The following is a 20,794-nucleotide window of genomic DNA, read 5'->3' as shown; positions in this document are numbered from 1 at the left end:
GAGCAGATAGGCCCCAGCCTGGGGGCCCAGGTATGCTGAATGTGCGCCAGTGGGACATCCGCGACTTGACAGCTGCATGAAGCTTTTCAGCGTTGTAATTTCAGATAATATCCCGAGCGCTCACTCTTCTCAGCAATTTGTATATGAATAACCGAATAATTTTCCCTTTTGTTCCATCTGTGCTACCTCAAATCCAAATAAAGATGCCTTTTAGTATTAAAAGTGGTAGAAAATTACAGGTAATTATCTTTGACGGTAAAAACGCTGTAATCAGCGGGCTACATCAAAAATTACCCTAATTATGTCTGCATTTATGAGAATGGGGGAGAGAGAAAAAAAGCCTCACTTGGATAAAAACCCACAAATTGTCCCAAATATCTCCTTCATATTGAACGCCGCTGCAGCTGGCTGCTTTGTTCAGCATCGATCCCGCGGAGCTTGGCATTTAACGGCCTGCATTAGGACGGAGAGAAGGGAGAAAACATTTTGTCAATACTTCTAATAATTGAGGGTGAAAATGACAAGATAAGCTGGACCTGGAGCAAATGTCTTTCGAGGTGAATGTAGGCAGCGGCGGGTTGAGGGTAAGTTAATTTCCTCTGGTGCTGAGTGCGTTTGATAAATCTATATACTGTGGAGTTTTTCATTCATTGGATTTATTTAAAATGTTTACTCTAGTGAAATGGGCTTTTCAGTGAGCACCGTGTCATTAACTTATGCTCGTGTTGTCTGCTCTGAGCTTGCACACACCAGGGAGACGGGAAATAGGCCCTTTTTTGGACGTGATGTTGGCCCAATATGACGCACAAAAAGGCCTAGATTAAAATGAATATCTTTTTCTTCTTCCCCCCACCCCCACCCATTTCTTCTTCTTCTTTTTTTTTTGAAATCATGGAACAGCAGGAGTCTGTTTTTGAGTCACCGTTTACTCAATCTGACAAAACATAAAAAGTGTATGTACAACTAAAATCGCAGATTATATTTACAGACAGACAATTTGCTTGGTTTTGCATGTTGGAGAAACAATCAGGGAGGGAAAAAAATTGAAGGAAGAAAATTTTGAAAAAAAAAGCAGTCCACCATGGCAAAAGAAAAAAAAAGGTTTCTGGGCGCCACAGCAGCGCATAGAGAGTGTGAGCAGTCTTTGTCCAAAGTGGCTAAAATGTCACTGATAATATTTGGTATATTGACGGTTCAGATGGTGACAAGAATGAAAGCATAACAAATGCGAGCCCACTGAACAGCCATGTACGCTAAAAATGGTTAGTTCCCTTGTTTGTGTCATCATCATCACACACCGAGGCTTGGCTGTGTCTCATCCTTCAGCAAAGGAGTGGAAGAGAGAGGGGGCTTTTTTTCGTTGTTGTTGTTGTTGTTGTTGTTGCCTGCTCCTCTCCAGCATCCAGTTTCTGAGCTGACACAAATTGTAGGCTACGTTGGAAACTGCATTGCCGAGATCCGGAGGCCTCTCCAAGACAGGCTCCCTGACCTTGCTTTCGTCGTCAGTCTATCTCTGCATTGAGTCTTGATGTGGGGAGGAATACCAGTGAGAGTAGCCGGGCATGTAGCTGTTGGCCGGCATGTTTACTCCTTTGGATGAGGCCGACACGTCCCAGATTGGGGGGATGCTCGGAGAGCGCGGGGACAGGGACATGGAGCCCGGGATGGGCTCGCTCTCGTGCGGGTTACCGCCTTGCTTCAGCAGCTTCTTGAACTTTGACCTTTTATTCTGAAACCAAATTTTTACCTGCGGGAGAGGACGAGAGGGGCGCGCGCCGTTAGTTAAGGATAAAGATCCCACATGGAGGTCAGTTGTATTTACGCAACATTTCGTCTTTTAATATAATTAATATACAAAATATAGAAGCACACAAGATTAATAAAGTGAGAAATCAAAATACAACGTTTATTAAAATTACCAAACTGATACAGTACATTTTGTTTCTGGAGGCAGTGTTAAAATGTAAAGCAGTGCGCGTTTCTCCTCATACCTGTGTTTGCGTCAGTCCTAGAGAGGCGGCCAGCTCGGCGCGCTCCGGTAAAGCGAGGTACTGTGTTTGCTGGAAACGGTGGTTCAGTGCTTGAAGCTGCAAACTGGAATAAATTGTCCGAGGTTTGCGAATCTTCTTGCCTTTGCCGTTAAAACGAATCTCCCCGTTTTCGATCACTGTCGTCTTCTGCTGCTCTGCAACAAAAACAAGCAAACGTTATTATTATTGTTCAAGCCCACAGGCACGCTGTACGCGTTCATTTGTGTGCAGGAAGCACGCTGAAAAAAATATATAGTTGCGGTAAAGAGTAAATCGAGGGGGGACAAACAATGTGAGAAAAAAACAATGAAAATTCTGGCTGATAAACGCTGACATCTCTCTCTCCCTCGTTGGCTTTAAGCGCCGAGGCAGCCCGCAATCCTCATACGCTGTCATATTTAGGATATTGCTGGTAATGACATGTCAATTAAATGCTAATTACAACATTCAAGGCGTGCGGGCCTAATTTCCACGAGTAGTTGGTGAGGATTGCACGGTCGACATGATCACACCCCGGGCATTTGAAGCAGATTTTGTGGGGGAACCGAAGGGAGTGCTAGGAGGGGACGGCGGAGGAAGAAAAAGAAGGCTGGATCTTGAATTATCCGGTGCCATTTACGCACAATTTTCGCGATCGCCCGCCTACGCTCGAAAGATAATTCCCGAATTTGGAGCGGCCGTGCGGTGATTTGGGCATGACACCACGAGGCTGGCATGGAGAAATGTTCGATCCCCACTGTGGACCACCCGCACTAAAAAAAAGAAAAGAAAAGAAAACGAAGAAGAAGGAGGTATGCTCTAATGGCACTGTCGAGCACGCTGTGGTGCATTTTCCATTTGGCTGGCGAAAAACGCGGGTCTCTTACCTGTGCCGTCTAACCTTGTCTGTCCTCCCATGTTGTTGTGATAGGACGGCAGGTACGGGCTGTGGTGTGGATGGCTCACGTAAGGGTAAGGTAACGACCTGTTGTAGGTGTTGCTCCCGGGGTACGGGGTGTTGTCGTGCTGGTGGTGAGAGTGTGAGCCGGAGTGGAGACAGTGCAGCGGGTAGTGGCCGCTGCCCATCGATGGGGAGCTCTGCTGTGAGTGCGACTGCTGTCCAAACTCCATGAAAGCAGACTTGGACGAGTCCTGAGCCTCCAGACCGTCAGCCATCGTAGTCATGGTCATCATCGAATTTTCTGCCTTGAGAGCACTCACCCCCCTCTCTCTCAAGACCAAATCGGTTTTTTCTCTCTCGCTGTGCTGTTGTCTCTCTCCCCTCTCTCCACCGCGAGCAGATATTGTCCTATTAACACCCGATTTTTCCAGAGGCGTCTTTATTTCCCCCCCTTGTCCTGTGATATTCTCACTCAAAGTGGTGGAAGGTAGGCATAAGTTAAGGGAGAGATTTTAAGGTGGATTCTGTTAAAATTGAGCCCTTGCTTCCAGACTTGATGCAGACACTACAAGTAAAATGGTTTGTCTCCAAAGGGCAGCGCCTCCCGATTGGTCATCCAACCCAACGTCATCACTGCTCTGCGCTTCACGGAGACTTGAGCTGGAGTTAACCCACCTTACCAGCTCCCACCACAACTATGGGGGAAATAATATGTGGTGGGAAAGACGCCTAATTCCTACAGACAAGCCCCACACGTTTAAAAAAAAGGGAGAGAGAAAAAAAAAACCTCCGCTCTTTTGGAAACTGCCGAGTCGATTTTGTTTTTTAACCCAAACTCCAAATTACGCGCGACGCGCAACATATAGCGTGCACTTTGATTTAATCTGAAGCGGGCAGTCTTTACGTTTCCCCTATTTACTTTTCTGGCTTTAGGTCCTCATTTGCTGAGGAAGTAATTGCATATAGGAAAGCATCACACAAACACGTGTTCGGGAATAGCTGAATCGATTTCAAACCGAAACTGAATTATTTTACCCTACATTAAAAAAAAATAATACTATTAACACCAATCTCCTCAAACCAGCAATAATTTTATTTGAAAAAGGATTTTTCAGTCAAATTTATAAAAGAGTAAAGAATAATCCCAGCTGCACTATGTGGCTCTTTTAAGGTTTTTACATTTTGTGACACTTAAAATATTAATGCCTATAGCGGGAGAGTGACGCGTTTAATGCCAAGGAAACACCTGGAACAGGTGGAGTAGATCTGGAAGTGAGCGAAAGTTTATCTTAGACTTGAATTGTTATTCTTAATTTCATTTAACTTTTTCATTTTTATTTTTTATCTTGACAGCCTATTTGATAAGAAAAACACTTTTTTTGTTGTTTTTTGCAGTGTAGTATTTGCTTTGATGTTTGCCTAATGAGCTGTCCCCCTCTTCAAACCCCACCCTCTTCTGCTCTGAAAGTAACATATATTATAACTGTTCATTTTTTCCCGGGGCTACTGACCATATGATTAAGGATCCTCAGACAATTCAAAATACCGTACATGTGACACATCAAATAACAATATGCCTGAGGTACAATAGGTTATTTTGCAGATAGAAGGGTGGATACCCGGATAAACTGACAGTGTCTTTTATCCCTGTTGCAATATGAGGCCTGATAGGGTCCTCAATATATGTAAATTATACAGTTTGTCTCCAAGGGCTGCCATGTTCGAGTAGCAAATAAGAATAAAATGCTATTTCCGCTTATAATAATGCAATAGGTATTCAAATCATGTTTTGCACCACTTTCAGCATTTTTTTCCACGCAATGTGGCATTTAGCGATTTAACAAAAAAAAAAGGCGACGCAAAATAATTATGGTTGCAATCAAGTTACTACGAAAACCTATTTGATTAGCGGCCACACTTTACTCAAATTGCAGCTATAAAATTAAGAACAATTCGCCTGTAATGATTATGGACTGGATTTATTTTGGGAGGGTGGAATAAAAGTGGATATAGCATAAATTATCCCCTAATTATACGCCAGTGTGGCCTCAATTATCCTCTTATCAAAAATGGTTGTCTAAATGCAGCGTTTAGTTTCAATTTTCTCCTTTTCTGTAACAAGAACTTGGTACCTTGCTATTATCGTCAGCTACGGTTGTTATTTACTTTGTGGGATTTAAAAGTGCACAACCCAGCCGGATAATCATTTTACAGCAGCGGAGCAAGGAGGGGAGCACAGAGGCAGGGATGTGTTGCAGCCGAAGGCATCCACATGGATTTGTTTTATTCCTGCAGAGTCCTTTAGATTAAGCGAGTCTGATTCAGATTAATCAGAGTTGCTCTTTTGTCGTCGGGAGGGCTGCAGGTAAGAGCTTCTTTTGCTGACATTGACGAATGATTTTATTGCCTCTTGTAATTCGCTATTTTAAGCAAAGAGTGTGGCCTCGCAGACCTGGAATGAGTCAGCCCACCTTGGTCACCCCTCAGTGATCTAGCATAGTGGCCAATTCCCCTGCCCGTGTTCCACTTGGACACGCAGAGGAGAAACCAGATCCGATAGCTTTTCTAATCGCCTTTGAGTCCTACTACAAACACGAACATGCTTTGCAGTGATGTTAGCCGCTTCCCCGCGGACTTAAAACCCCAGCCTTCGTTATATGAGACATCTTCATTCCCCAGGTTTTGTTGTTGTTGTTTTGTTTTGTTTTTTTGCAGCATCACAAGCGCGCCACCGTCGGAATTATTAAGATTAAGATGACTGTGCGGGTAATGTCAAAGTCTCGACGTCCCTGCAGGCGTGTTTCTGTGCACACCGAGATTAAGTGAAGTGGTGAAAGGACGGATTTGCTTGAATGGAGAGAACATGACATACTCGACCTTGGTGTTTTTGAAATGTTTAAGATCTGGGCTTTTTGCACGCGTGCTGACAGCCGTGTCTGATTGCAAACAGCGACCCATATAACATGTAATCAGTGGACTGTTTAAAAAAACTTTAATTGTACTTTATTACTAAAAAGAACAGAAGCAAAAACAATTATCCTATAAAAATTATATATTTTAAAAATGACACCCTTGAGTCATTCTTCACCTGCTGTATCATGTCTCCGGTTAATCTTGGATTATACAAGTTCATGGCCTTATTCTGGAGAAAAATTATTTTATATTTCAGCTCGACAAAATGTCAATCACAAAATGAGCAGCGTTCAGCTGCAAATCTAGAAATCACTTTGTCCCTAAGTAGATGATTGACCTTCAGCACAATCAATGGCCGTGCTGGTTTAACAGAAGTGGTCTTTATTTCCTGCTGTCTTATAAACGCTGATGAATGACTCTTTAAAATCACTCCAATATCCAAACGCCGGGTCTGTATCAGGCCTGGGATTTCCCCTAACATCCACTGTCTGTGACGGCAGTACATGGAAACTGAGAAGATTTGCACGCCTGCATTTACAGGTGGAACTTAACGGCATGTTGTGGTTAACACAGCCGATAGGACATAACCTAAATTGGTAATATCAGCACGCTTGTGGATAAGGTGATCTATACATGCGTAAATGTGATCTCCCCACCTCTTTCTGAATGCGTGTCACTGCCTGTTTTAGCACCGCGTGTCTTTTTCAGTCTATCTGGCCACACGTGTTAATCGTATCTGAGCGTTAACACAGAGTTCCAACAGAACATAGGTCATAACTGTAAATGAGAGGCTGGGTGTTTGCGGTCGGTCCCACTAACAGCTATTGACTGGCTCCCATGGAAAGCCACTTCTTTGGCTTCCCAGGGACTAGGAGCGGTTGAGGACGCTGAGGCAAGTCACTGCAGAAAGACACCGGGAGGCACTTAAACAACATGTCTCCCTTCTCCACAGCGCAAAGCCACTGGCGCTTCACAGACAGCCAGGCGTCGACTGCTCTCCATCTCTGCCGTGCGAAGGGCGGGAAGTGGCAAAAGAGAAGCGCAGATGCATGCCACACACAGCTGTCAGCATAACGTGGTTCATTGTAACTGGATTCACTGGAGCAAACCGCCCTCTCTCTCTCTCTCTCTCACACACACACACACACACACACACACACACACACACACACACACACACACACACACACACACACACACACACACACACACACACCGCCCGAAAACGATCACCGATCAGTACAGTTCATCCGTGTCCAAATGGCGGCTCGACGCTTTTACGCACGCAAATTGCGCACAGCGCACTAATGCAAACTCGCTTACGCCAGGCTTTGATGTGATTTGTAAAAACGTGCAACTACACCGAGAAAAATGAGTGTGGTTTTGCTATAAAGATAACCAAGCGCTGCCAGGCAGACGACTGTTTACCATAACTTTTGCATCATAAATTAGGATTGCATTATCTCTCGGTTAAATAGCAAAATTGGCACATGCATGGATGGCCCCCAGGTGCAGGCAACGGCCTTCAGATGGACCCATCGTAGTTGAGCTAAATGACCACAAATAAGCACAGGCTTGCATCACTGAGTCTTCACAGCCTCTCGTAGACTAATGGATTTAATTTGGCACGACTGAAGCTGCACTGGACCCACTTAGGGCCCATGTTCTAATTAAGACCGCTTGTTTCTTTTGTCGCCTTCCTATATTGAATGTTTAGGTCCACCTGAGTGATTGCATTGCTTAGTTTCCTGCACCAGTCATATGGTGTTTATATTTGCTCGTTTGCTTCTGAAATGGTGGCAAAATACGAAGGCAAACGAGCTGGTGAAGCGTAACTGGATTAATGAAAACGGCCTCAAAGCCACTGAATTTGATAACGCGATGAAAGTAAAATAATAATAATAATAATGATAATAATAATAATAATAAGGAAGACTGCAGAAGGCTGCTTAGGGCATTTGTTGCGAAGAATTAACAATATAGCAGTTTGTTTTATTTTAGGCTGTTACGCTATAACTCGGCGAGCACACGCCTAACTCACTGTTCCTGTACAAAGGAGTAAATAACAAAGGAGCTACATACAAAAAGTTGATCTGAATTTAATGTTGGTGACAAATAAGACTAGTGAGAACCGGGGGTGCATGTAGTCCCCCCTTTCCCCCCTCTCTCGACTTAATACGCGACATTATTAGGTCTGACAGCACAGTGGTCGGTCTTGAAGGAGAGGATTTGGTCGGTAGATGACAGACAGGAAGGCCAGCAATCATGGGCTTTTTTTCTTTCTTTCCTTTTTTTTTATCAGAATGTACTGTTCGATGCCGTTTATCCCTGATGATAGAAAATTGCTCTGTTGCCAGGACGCTGCCGCCGAAATAGAGGGCAGGAGCAACATTTCCATTTTCCAGTTTGAAAGCCATTGAAATGAATTAGTAAAAATGAAAAAAAGGGGGGGAAATGAGAAAGAATCCCCTGATAAACAAAGGGGAGCAAACAAAGATACCATTTTCTTTTGCCGAGAAGCCACCCTCCTCATTTTTCCTTTTTTTTTTTTCTGTAGCAGAGTGAAGGTTTTACTTCAACAGTTGCAAATCACATGCTTGGCTTCTAATGTAGTCCAAGGCCCGGGCCTACTTCAAAGACAATCATTTATTTCCCAACCTTCTGGAATAATCAGAGCGCCTTTTCATCTGTCGTGACAGAGAGGAGAAAGGGGGAAAAAAGAATGAAAGACAGAAATTAGTAAAGAAAACTTGACAACGAGGAGCATTAAGCAAACTCCTGAAATGTTTGGCCATTAGGCACAAATGAAGAGCAAACTTTACAGAAAAAAAGATGCAGATTAAAGAGCGAAATATAATTATATACACGTTCCTTAAATTGGTAGCTATATATTTATATACAGCATGTATGGAAAATATATCTTATCTTATCTTATTATTATTAATAATAACATTTATGCTGCTGCTACTATTATCGTCACGGTCCTCGTCATTATTATCACGTTAATCACTTCTGCAGTTCATATAGTAGGTATTCTACTGCGCCTGATCTAAAAAATAATATGAATCTAAATAACGTGCTACAAACTTAATTAAATCATTTTCGTTGAGGTGATATAATTAAATGTATGCTTTACGTGTCAGTGTTTGAGGGGCCAGCGGTGCAGGAGGAGGGTTTAGTGTCTGTGTCTGAGGAGGCAGGTGGTTTTTGCAACCTCCACAGAGTCTGAGCGCGCCACCGGTGCGCGTCATATGTGGCATGCAGTCTGATGGATGGAGAAATGTCACACGGATTATGGTGAACCTTTAGGAAGGGGTATCATAAATTGTTCGTGGACACTAAACATCCCATCACAACTTGGTCCGTCCTCGCAGGAGTTCTCTAGTACGATAAAATAAAAATTAAAATAAAAAAGGCTGTAGCACACAGCAGTATTGTTGTTTGGGAAATAATCATTAAAATGGTTGGCTTCTTAATAAAGTGTGGCCACTTAGGGAACCTAATCTCATTTACAGATGTGAGGGATGAAAAGGATGTTTTAGCCACAGAATGGAGAAAGAAATTTAAATCTGTGTGTCTAAACTGTGGATCACAACACACATGTGTCCAATAATGCTCAGATTTAGAGCACAGGCAGGCCAAATGAAGGGATTTTAAGCATTTAAAATCCCACTAACATATAAGATAAGCTTCATCTGCTTGGGAAATAAGATGAATCTAACAAAAGGAATATTTAAAATATGTTTTTGTTATATTAGACTACAAATATGCACATATGCACATATATTTAGTCTTTTACAGGATTCAACTTTGTAAGAAATAAGAAAATGAGCCTCATTTTTTTTTTAATCCTGTTGTTGGGGCTATACATGCAGATAAAACTGCTCCTTAGAAAACACCCACAACACATATCCCCAATGCACACGGTGCAAACTAATAACCAAATAGCGTGCCCTCAAACAGGAAAGTCCTGGCTCACGTATAGAGATGAATGCCCCGCTGAAGGAGGTGCTGCTCACAATAGCCGACACCGACTGCAAAATAAAAGAGCGTGAAATTTAAGAGCACAGTGTGAGCTGAAGTGGAAGGAAAGTGAGGAGAAAGGGAGTCACACCTGGTGAAATCTAGTGCGCTGGCAGAGCCCGTCTCATTCTCTGCTGCTTCTTAGCAGGAGCCTGTCAGGTGATAGGTGGTGCGCACCTTTGCTGAACCTTTGGACACTCCTACCTGAAACCTGCTGCTCTCGTAGGCCTTGGGGTTTTTTTTAAGGTTTTGTGCTCACAGAGAGTTTGTGTAACTCAGTGGATTAAGTGTAGCTTTATTGTTATTATTATTAAGAAATATGGTCGTGTTCCTGCAAGAAACACACAGGCTTCCTCGGATGAGGTGAATGTGGATAAAAGTGTAAAATCTTTTAAAAAATCTGTAAAAAATCTGCTTTTTTTTCATTTGCAGAAATTATTCCTGAAATATAGTTTTAAAGCTAAAACCTTTATAAAGATTTTGCTTTTATTTAGATAAAATGTTACATATTTTATATACATATATATATAAATCAAACATCCCTATAATCATTATCAGACCCTTTGTGTATATCTTGGCCCTCCTGGGTTTGTTATTATTGCTACACTCAGCGATACAGCCATTGCATTAATCTCAAGCTTCTCTAAATTACTCTGAAGCCAATTATTTAATATGTAATTATATCTAACACACACAAAAAAAACAAACAAAAATAATGAAACACACAAACTCCTTAAAATATGGAGCAGGCACATGGATGCAAAGCCCACCCCAACAACGCCATGCATTTACACTGCTGTGAAATACTAGTGAGCAGTGTCCAGTGTCCTCTGAGTTAACAAAAACCACAGACCACAGATCAACTTAATAATCTGGCCAGGAGATCATGGTTATAGCCAGCCTCATAATATCACAGCTATTAATTCATCGCCTGGTAAACCTTCGCAGGCTTTATTTTCATTTGCAATGAACTGTCAGATTTGAGTGGAGACATTTTTAGGACTTTGTCCATTTTGGTGAAGTGAAGGTAGCCAATTATTGTCATCATTGCCCTTGAAAATGCATTACGCCTCACCTGAGGGCTCACTCAATCAAAGAGACTGAAGGGGCGATTAACAGATGACTTCTGACCTCAACCCATCGCAAACAAAAAAAAAAGATTACCCAAAAAAACGGGCAGACAGCAATCAACATTTCTCATTCAGCTTTGTGTTTCGTGCAAACTTTCTTATTGTTGACATCTAACCTTGGGGCATCCGGATGGCAGCTCTGGCATTGGGACCTTGAACATTGACTTTTATCTTCACTGCTTGCAAACATATCTGACACTGTCAGGGGGGTTATTAAAAAATGTATCACATTTTATGATTTAAGTGTCAGCTCTAAGGTTACCATATGAGCCACTGATTTGCAGTATGTTTGTAAAAGACTGTAATACAATTTTAAGTAGATATAAATACGATTAAGTGTTGCTAATGAACAACAAAAGCTCAAACTTATGGGTTTTCTGGTTATAGAAGATTTATTGAAATGCTTAAAATCAAAAATAATATATAAAGAGTGACAAATAATGAAGTGTTATTGCTTAAGGATAATACAGATCTCAGTGCTTTCCTTAAGCACTGAGACTTTACAATCAACGCTAAAACGACCTGATTGGCTGGAGTTTTCATTCAATTTAAAACAGACAATCGTTCTTTGTGCTTAACCTTTTCAGTGCGTAAGTGCAGCTTCCTCACCTGGAAGTTGAAAGATGATTATGGGTCAGACTGAAAAATTAAAACGGGCATAAATATACGGTGGCATGTTTTTCATTTCAACTTTTGGCAAAAGTGAGATTGATTGATTTTTTTTTTAAGGAAGATAAATACCTGTGAATAACTTTGTCTCTCTTTGTGTCCCCCACCCCCTCTCAGTTCCTCTTATGTTCTCCAACCCCCACACCACCATCACCACCCCCCAATCCATGTCCAGCCACTGTCTCCATCTCTTCTCCATTCTGCCCCCTTCTCTCCTCTCCATTTCTCTCTTCATGCCCACTCTACCCCTCTCTCCCTTTCCCCTTCAACCTCTCCCCCCGCACCCCCCACCCCTTTTTTCTTTCACTCACCTCCCTCCCTCCCACACCCTTCATCCAATAGGTACGCCTCCATCCCCTCTTGGCAGCTCCATCTCCTCCTCGCCTCCCCCTGTCTCTCCACCCTCTCCCTGGTTGGTTTCCACAGCTGTGGTGAGTGAGGGGCAGATGACCGGAGAATTGGCCCCTGGGAGAGCGCTGAGCCATCCTGGTGCTATTAGGCTCGTGGCTAATAATAGGTGTTTCAGACCGGGGGAAGATCAATCAGGGGGAATCATGGGGAATGTTCAGAGCAGCGCTTTTTACACATCGGCCCAGATGGATGAAATTACACTTGTCAGTTTTTAGTTGCATTACTCACAAATTGGTTGTCTACTCTCCCCCCCCACCCCCCACCCTCCCTCTCTCTCCCTCCCTCACTCCCTCTTCTCTCCTTTCTCTCTCTTTTGCCCCCATTCATGTGTCAGTGGCCCGCTAAAAGGATTCGGTGGTGAAATCCCTGTCATTTTTGTCTTTTCCCTGTTTAGCCCTCAGCCAGCATCTCTTCTGCCTGCATGTATGCACTTAGGAGAAATCAGCGGAAGATCTCGCCTCGGCCACTTTCAGTGCTGACGTGCGCACAACTGACATTCTGTTTGAATCCTGCGTGTATAATACAAAAACCCCCCCCAAAAAAACATTTAATTGGAAAGAGATCAACTGACAGAAAACGAATGATAATAAATGTCAGTGATTTTCCTTTCCTTTCCACTGTGAGGGTGTTCGGATTTTTATGTTTCCCACTGTATGTATGCAATATGAAAGTCTTTTCTTAGTTAAGATCTATCACACTAACTGTTGTCAGTTCAAAGATTACATAAGAATCTACCCTGTATTTTATATTTCAGAGTAAAAATTTGGGCTTTTGAATCATGCATTGCATATTTACATAAATTCTGTAGCTAAACCAAGTTGCTAAATGTGTGAAATTCAATAATTATATTGTTACTTATGAATAATCCTGTATAATTGCAATGTAATTAAACCTGTCAAGTGCAAATGAGACATTCGGGGTGTATCTCACTGTTCAAAAGTGAATAAAATTCTCCATGCAATATTCAGTGTCTCTGCTGTTTATTTTAAACATTCACCGGCCTATACACTGGATTTTCTGCAGAAAACTTAAAGGGGAAGCACGGGAGCAAAACGCTTTTCAGCTGGAGTGAGACTTAATATTGGAAAAGAATGAAATCAAAACTTTGAGCAGCACGGTGCATCTTGACTATTGTCACCCCTATATTCTTTTGGTGACTGATTGATACGGACTGATTTTTTACTTTTTGGGGGGAAAATGTTTTACCAGCAAAAGCAGCTGAGAATATGATTGCAGAGTCAGAGATGTGGTAATTGAATGACCTGAGCGTTTCTGTGCAATTGCAGGGAGAGAGAAGCGGCTCAGTTGAGGTGAAAGGGGGTTTATGCATGGCAGTGGATGCGAGCCAAAGAACACATCATCTAAAACTAAGCTCCTGATGTGTTAGCCTACATGATAACTAGCACAGTCGGAAAGGTGGCCGTGGAGACTGAGAGGGGTCATTTCGAAGGCAGCCACACAACAGCTATTTGTGTCAGTGATTTCCACTTCTGGCTCGGCGCTGACAGACTGAAATGTTTAGTGTTTACAATGCTTTCCTTGCAACTTGTCCTCACATTAGCTCCCCCCCCCCTTTCTTGATGTGGCTATGTCTTTGGCACAGAAGGGGTGGGGGGGGGGGGGGGTCGGGGGTATAGCACTGATATATTAAAGTGCTTGTCTGTGCGAGACAAGCGGCTACTACACCCTGGTATCAAAACACAAGCATGACAATCACAGCCAGGAGAAGACTGGCTGAAAGTAGCGGCTCTGAATAGCTCACTGGGGAGACATCAATACAGCCCCCCCAGATGTTGGGGTCTCCCGGTCCAGCCTGATGGAGAGATGTTCCTCAGTCTGATTGCACAACTGGAGAGGGCTGGAAACAGAAAGGCTTCTTTGAAACAGAGAGCGGCTGAAAGCTCGGTGGCCATGGGGGAGGGAAGCAGGCCCTCTGTGAGAGAGTTTCCTTAGCAACAGAAAGAATGACATCCTGACTTCCCAGCAAAACTCGTCTCAGGGCTTCTGCTGGATATTTCCATGTGGTGAGCATTAAAAAAAAATGTTCAAAAGCCGATATAAAGACACACACTCCCTGCTTCTTCCATTTATATTGAAATGAGTTTTTCCCCCCTCTGCTCGGCTTGTGTGTAGTGAATACAGAGAGTCCTAATGTATGTATTTTGCTCATTTTACTGTGTCTGGCGTTTCCGCGCCTCTCCTCTGTGACTCTGTGTTTGCCTCCTGCTGTGGTAAACACAACATTGCTATGATAGCACATGCATTTCAGAAAGCTCAAAACACCGCCGAGGAGCCGAAACATTCTCTCTCTCCCTCTTCTCTGTGTCTCTAAATTTCTTCCCCCTCTCCCTCTGCCTCTGTCAGTCCTCTCTCTCACTTCCAGCCAAGGTATTCAGCTCCCATGATTGCAAACACGCATAATGACAGCATCTCCCGGGGGCCAGCGGAGGTACCCCACTGATGCTGAGAGACTCTATCCTGTCGTCACATTGCAGGAAATTTCTCGGCAGTGCGCACTGGAACCTGGTGAGCTTTGGCAAGGCATCACCAGAAGCTGGGCTGGCTATGTTTTTTTTTTTTTTGTTAATAAAATGAAGTGCAAATTGTGGCAGGCTCGCATGCATTGGAACAGCTCACTGCTTCCTCCCATTACGAGGCCAGGGCGAGCGCCATGGAAGCATAAGCGTGAATACATTATAAAGTAATGAGGAAACATCCAGGAGAGGGTCACGGGGGGCGTCAAGCGGCTCCAGGGGCCTTACGAAGAGCTTTCAGTGTGCTCCGTGATGGATTAGTCATTCGCGTTTGAAGAGCGAGCGAGAGGTGGAGTTCAACAATGTTACACACAGCAACAGTTGCTAAGAGTTGCAGCGAGCGAGGCCTATTCAGTCTGTGAATATGTACAGTTGGTGCTGAGCAGGAATATAGGTGAATAGAGATAGAGCTGTTTTGTGTATCAATGATGATGATTGTGACATTTCCAACAATGCAGCATAATATTCATGAACACCGAAAAACAGCTAGGAATCATGGGTACTGGAGAGGATGATAATGTAAACCATTCATGCCTTAGCAGCATGAGAGTGGCTAAGACAAAATGTCACTGATATTTGGTATTTGAGGCAAATCTTTGTGGATGTGAAAATGACATCCTAATCCCTGCCATGGCTGCAGCTGGAGCACATCGCTGTGAAGAATCAACCCAAAGTGAAGCCCACAGGCTACAGCCTGGTGGGGAGAAATCATACCCATCACTGCTCACCAGCAAATGATTACACTTTAGGAAATTTCTGTAAAAGTACGGGAGATTTAAAACAGTAATGCAACAGTTCTTAGTGATTACAGCTGGATCCTGTAGAAGCCCACTGCACATTATAATAGTATAGTATAATAATGTATTTTTTCTTTGATAAGAACAAAGACTCATGGGACTGTGAATCATTAATTAAAACATTTTGATTGTTTTTGATGAGTGATGTGGTTTAAAGTGAGCGAGAACAGTGAGCAATCAACAGTTCACTATAACGAAAACTAGCAGGTGAACTAGGTCATCCTAGTGTTTGATGGGTTATATCGTACAGTAAACCCTTTGGGTGAGATTAGCACCAGAAAGCTAAAATAACTGTGCCATGGCAACCAAACATCACACAGTAAAATACTAGGGCCTGACTGAAATAGTATTTTTAAAACCGATACCAATACCAATATTTGGTGATTTAAAAAGCTGACTTTTTTCTTTCAAATACAAGAATCATAAACAGATTTCCCAAACATTTAACATATCTCGGTATTCATGAGTCATTACTAAGATAGTAGAAAAACGTAGTTTTAAAATCTCAGATTATTTGTGTGCGCTGCTCTAAACAGGGATGCTGCTGATTGGCCTGGTGGACAACGATGCAGCGTCAGGGCTGATAACATGGTTGAAATGTGTTTCTTCAATATTTTCTTCACATTTTTATATTTCTATTTATTGGCTGTTATAAATGCCGATATCAGTACGCTGGCAAACAGCTAATATCGGCCAACATATCGAGCATGCTCTATAAAATACTGCAAAGCTAAACAAAAATAAGATGAAAAGAAATGAAAATTGTTTCATAATTTGAAATAAATAAATCTAAATGAAAATGAGCTTTGGAAACTAATTAAGAGAATATTGAAAAATAAATAAATATTCAATAAAAGGTTCAGTATTTGTTAATTTGGTAAATTTTGTTATCGCAATTTGCCCGACAGGCCTTTGCTGGATCTGTTTATTCATTCTGGGCATTTTTACAAATCTATGAGTCAGCTGCTTTCAAAGAGTTCTGTGTTTTTACTGTAACACCTGTACTGATTTTACTCAAATTTACCTCTGGCATATGCCCTCCATACTGTAAAACAGGACTGAAACTAATAAAGTTTTAAAATAATAATAACTAAACAGAAACAAGCAAACTCACTTTTAAAACTAAAATCAATACAATGAAATTCAAATCAATACAATTTTATTTATAAAGCACCAAATCGCAACAGCAGCCACCTAAAGGCGCTTTATGTTGTAACGTAAAGATCATACAATATTATTTATATGAAAATGATATAAAATAAAATGAAAAATATGTATTTAAAAAATACAAACTATAAGGTATGGAACTTGCAGTGGGCACACTGTAAAATAACAGTTAGATGCTGGCAAATCCAGTTGCAGCACTTTACTGTATTTTAACTGTATTTTCTTACAGCGTATCAGGAATTATCAAGCCTTGTTTTAAATCCAGCTCTGTGATCTGTGTCAGTAAGCATTGAACTGACATACTTAACCGAGAAAGCCAGCAATGAGTGCCTTACTACAAACTGTCCCTGCCAATCATACGTCACGCAAACGGGCCCTCATTCTATGCATTCCTGTAGGGTGGGACGGGTGGGTGGGTGCAGACTGGTTTGAGCCCACTTTAGAGCCGCTTTCTCCACAGCGAAAACGCCCTCCCTTTGGCATTCAGTCACCGATGAGTCCGTTGAGCCACAATGGAGTCGGCTGATGGAACGCCATGGCAACGACCGACACCTGGCAAGAGTTCATCCCACCTCTTCTCTCTCTCTTTCCACCATCATCCCTCTTTTTCCCTCCCACTGCCCCCCCCACCCCCACTAGATGCTGGAACATATTTCCCTCAGACTGACTGAAAGCCCCTGTGAACAAATAATGGGTGCACGCCAGTCTAAATAAAGTGCGGTTTATGAGTTGTGGTCAGAAATGTCTCCCCCCCCCCCCCCCCCCCCCCCCCCACCATCCCCACCCCCTCTCTCTTGCTCTCTTTTTAATGCTCTGCACAAAAAACAGTTGCCAACATTTTTTCCTTTTTTTTCAGGTCATATGGCTGGTTGGTGATTATACAAAGCCATTTTTTCCTTTCTCGCAGTGAAGCACAAAGTCAAATAAAAGAGAGTGGCTCCACACTAGTAGTCTGCAAACCCATTTTTGTAGAATGGAACAAGTCTCCCAAGCCAAAACAAACCAACATGTCCCTTTGCCATTTTTCAACTCTAGCTTTTCAATAATATGTTAGACCTTGGCGTTGAATAAATCCTCTGTAGTAAGCTTCAGCTGTAGGCTGTGTTATCAATTAATCAAATTAATCAAGACTGGTGGGAGTTGCACAAGATCCTTGCAACTGACTGAAAGGCTGCTTAAACGGTTAAGTAAACCACGGTTTGATAGAAACCCCAGAAATATCAATCACAGACAATGAACTTAGTGATGATGGAAGATCCTGCAGTGTTTTTTCAGACTTATTTGCACTGAGATCAGGTTCAAGAGTTGAATTAACATATAATTAAATGAGTAATTGAACATTTGGGGAATCACCAAGAGGGACCTGAGTAGACTGATAAATTCCATGGCTTTTACAGACCTGAACTCAAAACATCCTCAACTGTAGTCACGACTGGAATCCAAAGTGAAAAATAACCCTACTACAAGCTGACACTTATACCAATTAAACTGTAAGTAAAATGTAAGACGAATAGTGGAGTTGGGGGAACTACTGTATGTGCTAATTTAGGACGACTAACAAAAAAAGAAGAATCTTGCGTGAGTGAATCAAAGCATCTGAGAAGTATTGTGTGATTGTAGTTTGAATTTGACAGCACACATGGAAACATTTGCAGATTACGGTGTGGCTGTTTGCTAAGTTTGTAACAGTATCGTTAGCTTACCCAAGCTAGGCAGCCAAATATTTCTCTCTTAATGAGCTTGTTGCTATATAGATGATGGAGGGGATGCCGCCAATATGAACATAAAGTTCAACAGGATAAACTCTGTCTGAACATTACAGGTCTTCATTTTACTTTCCACAGGACATAAAACTGTAACTGTTTTAGTGGCAGTAATCTTGTAATGTAGCATCCATCTACAGCTTCTATGAAGCCAGTCAAGAGACACAGTCCCTTCAGCGTGCCTCGGGTTTGCTATGGGACGTCTTCCCAGTGGGACATGCTCGAAACACCTCACCTACGAGGCATTCAGGAGGCATCCTAGTCCCAGCCAACCTTCAGAGAAAGCTAATCATCATTTGTATCTCTTGTCTTGTTCTTTTGGTGACTATTCTCAGCTTGTGACCACAGGTGAGTAACAAGTTCCTTTTAAAAGTCGTGTTAAGTTTAAAAGCAGTGTTTAAAAGTAAAAAAGAAGCAGAAGCATTGCAAGTTTATGTTAACTGACTATTTTCACTTAGTCTCCTGGTGATTTTGTACATTCATAAATACACAAGCTATCAAGGCTTGGTCTAGCAGCCTGTGATTAGTGGCTTGGTCAGTGCCATGGTTTGGTAAAGAGCTTAGTCTTTGTTTTTTTTGGGCCTGCCAGCTGTACTATACCTCATTTAGTCCCCCTAAAACCAATTTGATGACGCCAAGTCATGCCAGCAGAAAAATCAAGATGGCTGTTGCTGTAAAATGTTAAAAAAAACCCAAAAAACTTTGAGGTTTTAGCACAGAGAACTGTACAATGGACTATATTTTCTACCAGAAATTATGTCTTTCATTTCAACAACTCCTTGTTAGATTAAGTTTCCAGCACACAGAGCTTTCCTCGCATCTTTCTAATGTTTCCGCAGTGAAGCATGTGGCCATCACGAAATTATTTATGCTAAATTGCCAAAACTATAGGAGGTATGGAGTAAAAGTGGAAAAGAGAAAACTGTGGAGAGACGCTGATGGTGGCTCGTAAAACTGAGAGACAGAGTAATAATTTTAAGTAGTGTAATAGAGCTATGTTTAATTCCAGTAGGTGATCATGCTGTTCTCACCGTAGTCACATTTATGCATGCACGCAAGGTGGAAAATACCTATTTCTACGTCAATTACAATAGTACATGCACTAACAATCACTGCATGAGACATACAGCTCTCAGCAGCTTGAAGGAAAACTTTGCAGAACAAATCGTGCATTGGCACATTTTTTAAAAGGTGTGGCAAACTTGATTGTAATGTCACAAAAGAAACATACATAGGTAGCACATAAGTGGTATTAGAAATATAACTAGCAGCATATAAATTCTATTTATGGAGGCTTGAGTGTGCTTTGGACAATGTCTACATTAGGTTTTACTCTGAGGCACAAAAAACCCACTCAGGGGTGTCGGAGTGATGTAGACTCTTCGATACATGTTCTACCCGAGGTATTGCATGTTAGCTAGCACGTTCAGTATATAAATCAAGGAATGAGGAGAGCTGCGTGTGTTAATGAGCATTAAAAAGCTCTTAAAGTGTAATCATCTTCATGGACCCTCCACATGGCCTCTTTTTTGCCCTATCACTCCTAACCACAACCTCCTCCGGGCCAGCAATCACGAAACCAGAACTCTTGACTCACCAGGCTCACATTACAAAGTTATTGGAGCTTTCAGAGAGAAGCTGTGTGGAAGTGGGGGAAACAGAAGCAGCTATGATATTATTGCATTTAGTACAACAACTTCAAGACAGACTACCCTCAGACACTGTAGAAGAACACAAGAGTTAGCTGTCCCTGAACCTGCCTTTGCGGGAACAATGACAAAGTAGAGTGTCTTTTGTGTAAACTGGACAATCACACATTTGTTCATTCACTGGGGAAATCTGCGCATTTCACAGGAGAATACAACCCTCCCTTCACGCTCCTGAGATAGATGAGAATGACAGGTGTGAAGTGGGCAAAATACTTCATACACAGCCTAAAACAATAGCCTTTGTGCTCATGACGGAAGAAAAAAAGGTGACAATGAGTTTGTGCATGCGAGCTACTTCAATGTGACTTTGAAGGATTTGGAGAAAAAAGTGACATATGTTTGTTTTGGTTACCTGAAATTCCACTTAAGGAGGAATTGTGTTTTATATCAAGTAAAAGGTCACTGAATTGCGAGTGAAAAAGAGGAATGTTGTTTTTTGTTAAATAGGAAATATTTGGTTTTGTGTTGTAGAGATTTGAAGCATTTTATAACTGAAGGGCAGGATTGTGGGACAGGATGACTCAAGGATATCTGCTGAGTTACTGTGGGACAGCTGGCTTGATTCCCAGTTTCTGAGTCAATGGAGAAAACCAACATTGCCATTAAGTTAAGAAACTATAGAGAGATATTTAAAGAAGCCGTTCCATTTATAAAAGTCCTTTCTATGAGTTAATGAGATGTGATAAGAGAGGATTAGCAGAGAGGACATAGTTGGGGTTAGAGAAAAGGTGTAATTCAAAGTGGGAAGCACAAATCCCACTAGCTTTA

General features: G+C 42.1%; 1 protein-coding gene and 1 long non-coding RNA gene across 3 annotated transcripts; one reads left to right on the top strand and one right to left on the bottom strand.

Annotated features, from left to right (window-relative positions):
* Positions 1-908: 908 nt before the first annotated feature.
* On the bottom strand, positions 909-3,222 carry dlx6a (distal-less homeobox 6a). The gene is made up of 3 exons (XM_026156168.1): positions 2,897-3,222; positions 1,992-2,185; positions 909-1,747 (listed from the first exon to the last, which is right to left on the bottom strand). The coding sequence occupies exons 1-3, from the start codon at positions 3,201-3,203 to the stop codon at positions 1,508-1,510; spliced, it is 741 nt and encodes a 246-aa protein (XP_026011953.1). The 5' UTR covers positions 3,204-3,222; the 3' UTR covers positions 909-1,507.
* An 8,703-nt stretch (positions 3,223-11,925) lies between these two features.
* On the top strand, positions 11,926-13,019 carry LOC113014556 (uncharacterized). Of its 2 annotated transcripts, none has more exons than XR_003270978.1 (2): positions 11,926-12,076; positions 12,451-13,019. It is a non-coding gene; the product is annotated as an uncharacterized LOC113014556 (long non-coding RNA). The 2 variants fall into 2 exon arrangements; XR_003270977.1 differs by having other exon boundaries at positions 11,926-12,259.
* The last annotated feature ends 7,775 nt before the right edge of the window (positions 13,020-20,794 follow it).

This window comes from Astatotilapia calliptera, chromosome 22 (genome assembly GCF_900246225.1).
Source record: "Astatotilapia calliptera chromosome 22, fAstCal1.2, whole genome shotgun sequence".
Classification (NCBI taxonomy): Eukaryota; Metazoa; Chordata; class Actinopteri; order Cichliformes; family Cichlidae; genus Astatotilapia; species Astatotilapia calliptera.
The sequence above is the reverse complement of the archived record's forward strand: the minus strand, read 5'-3'. Positions and strand labels throughout refer to the sequence as shown.

Excerpts from the sequence above, each read along its gene's own strand:
- dlx6a (XM_026156168.1), bottom strand. The coding sequence starts at position 3,203 with ATGATGACCATGACTACGATGGCTGACGGTCTGGAGGCTCAGGACTCG. Across the intron at positions 2,186-2,896 it reads GACAAGGTTAGACGGCACAG|AGCAGCAGAAGACGACAGTG; the intron begins GTAAGAGACCCG and ends TTTTTGTTGCAG. Across the intron at positions 1,748-1,991 it reads TAGGACTGACGCAAACACAG|GTAAAAATTTGGTTTCAGAA; the intron begins GTATGAGGAGAA and ends CCTCTCCCGCAG.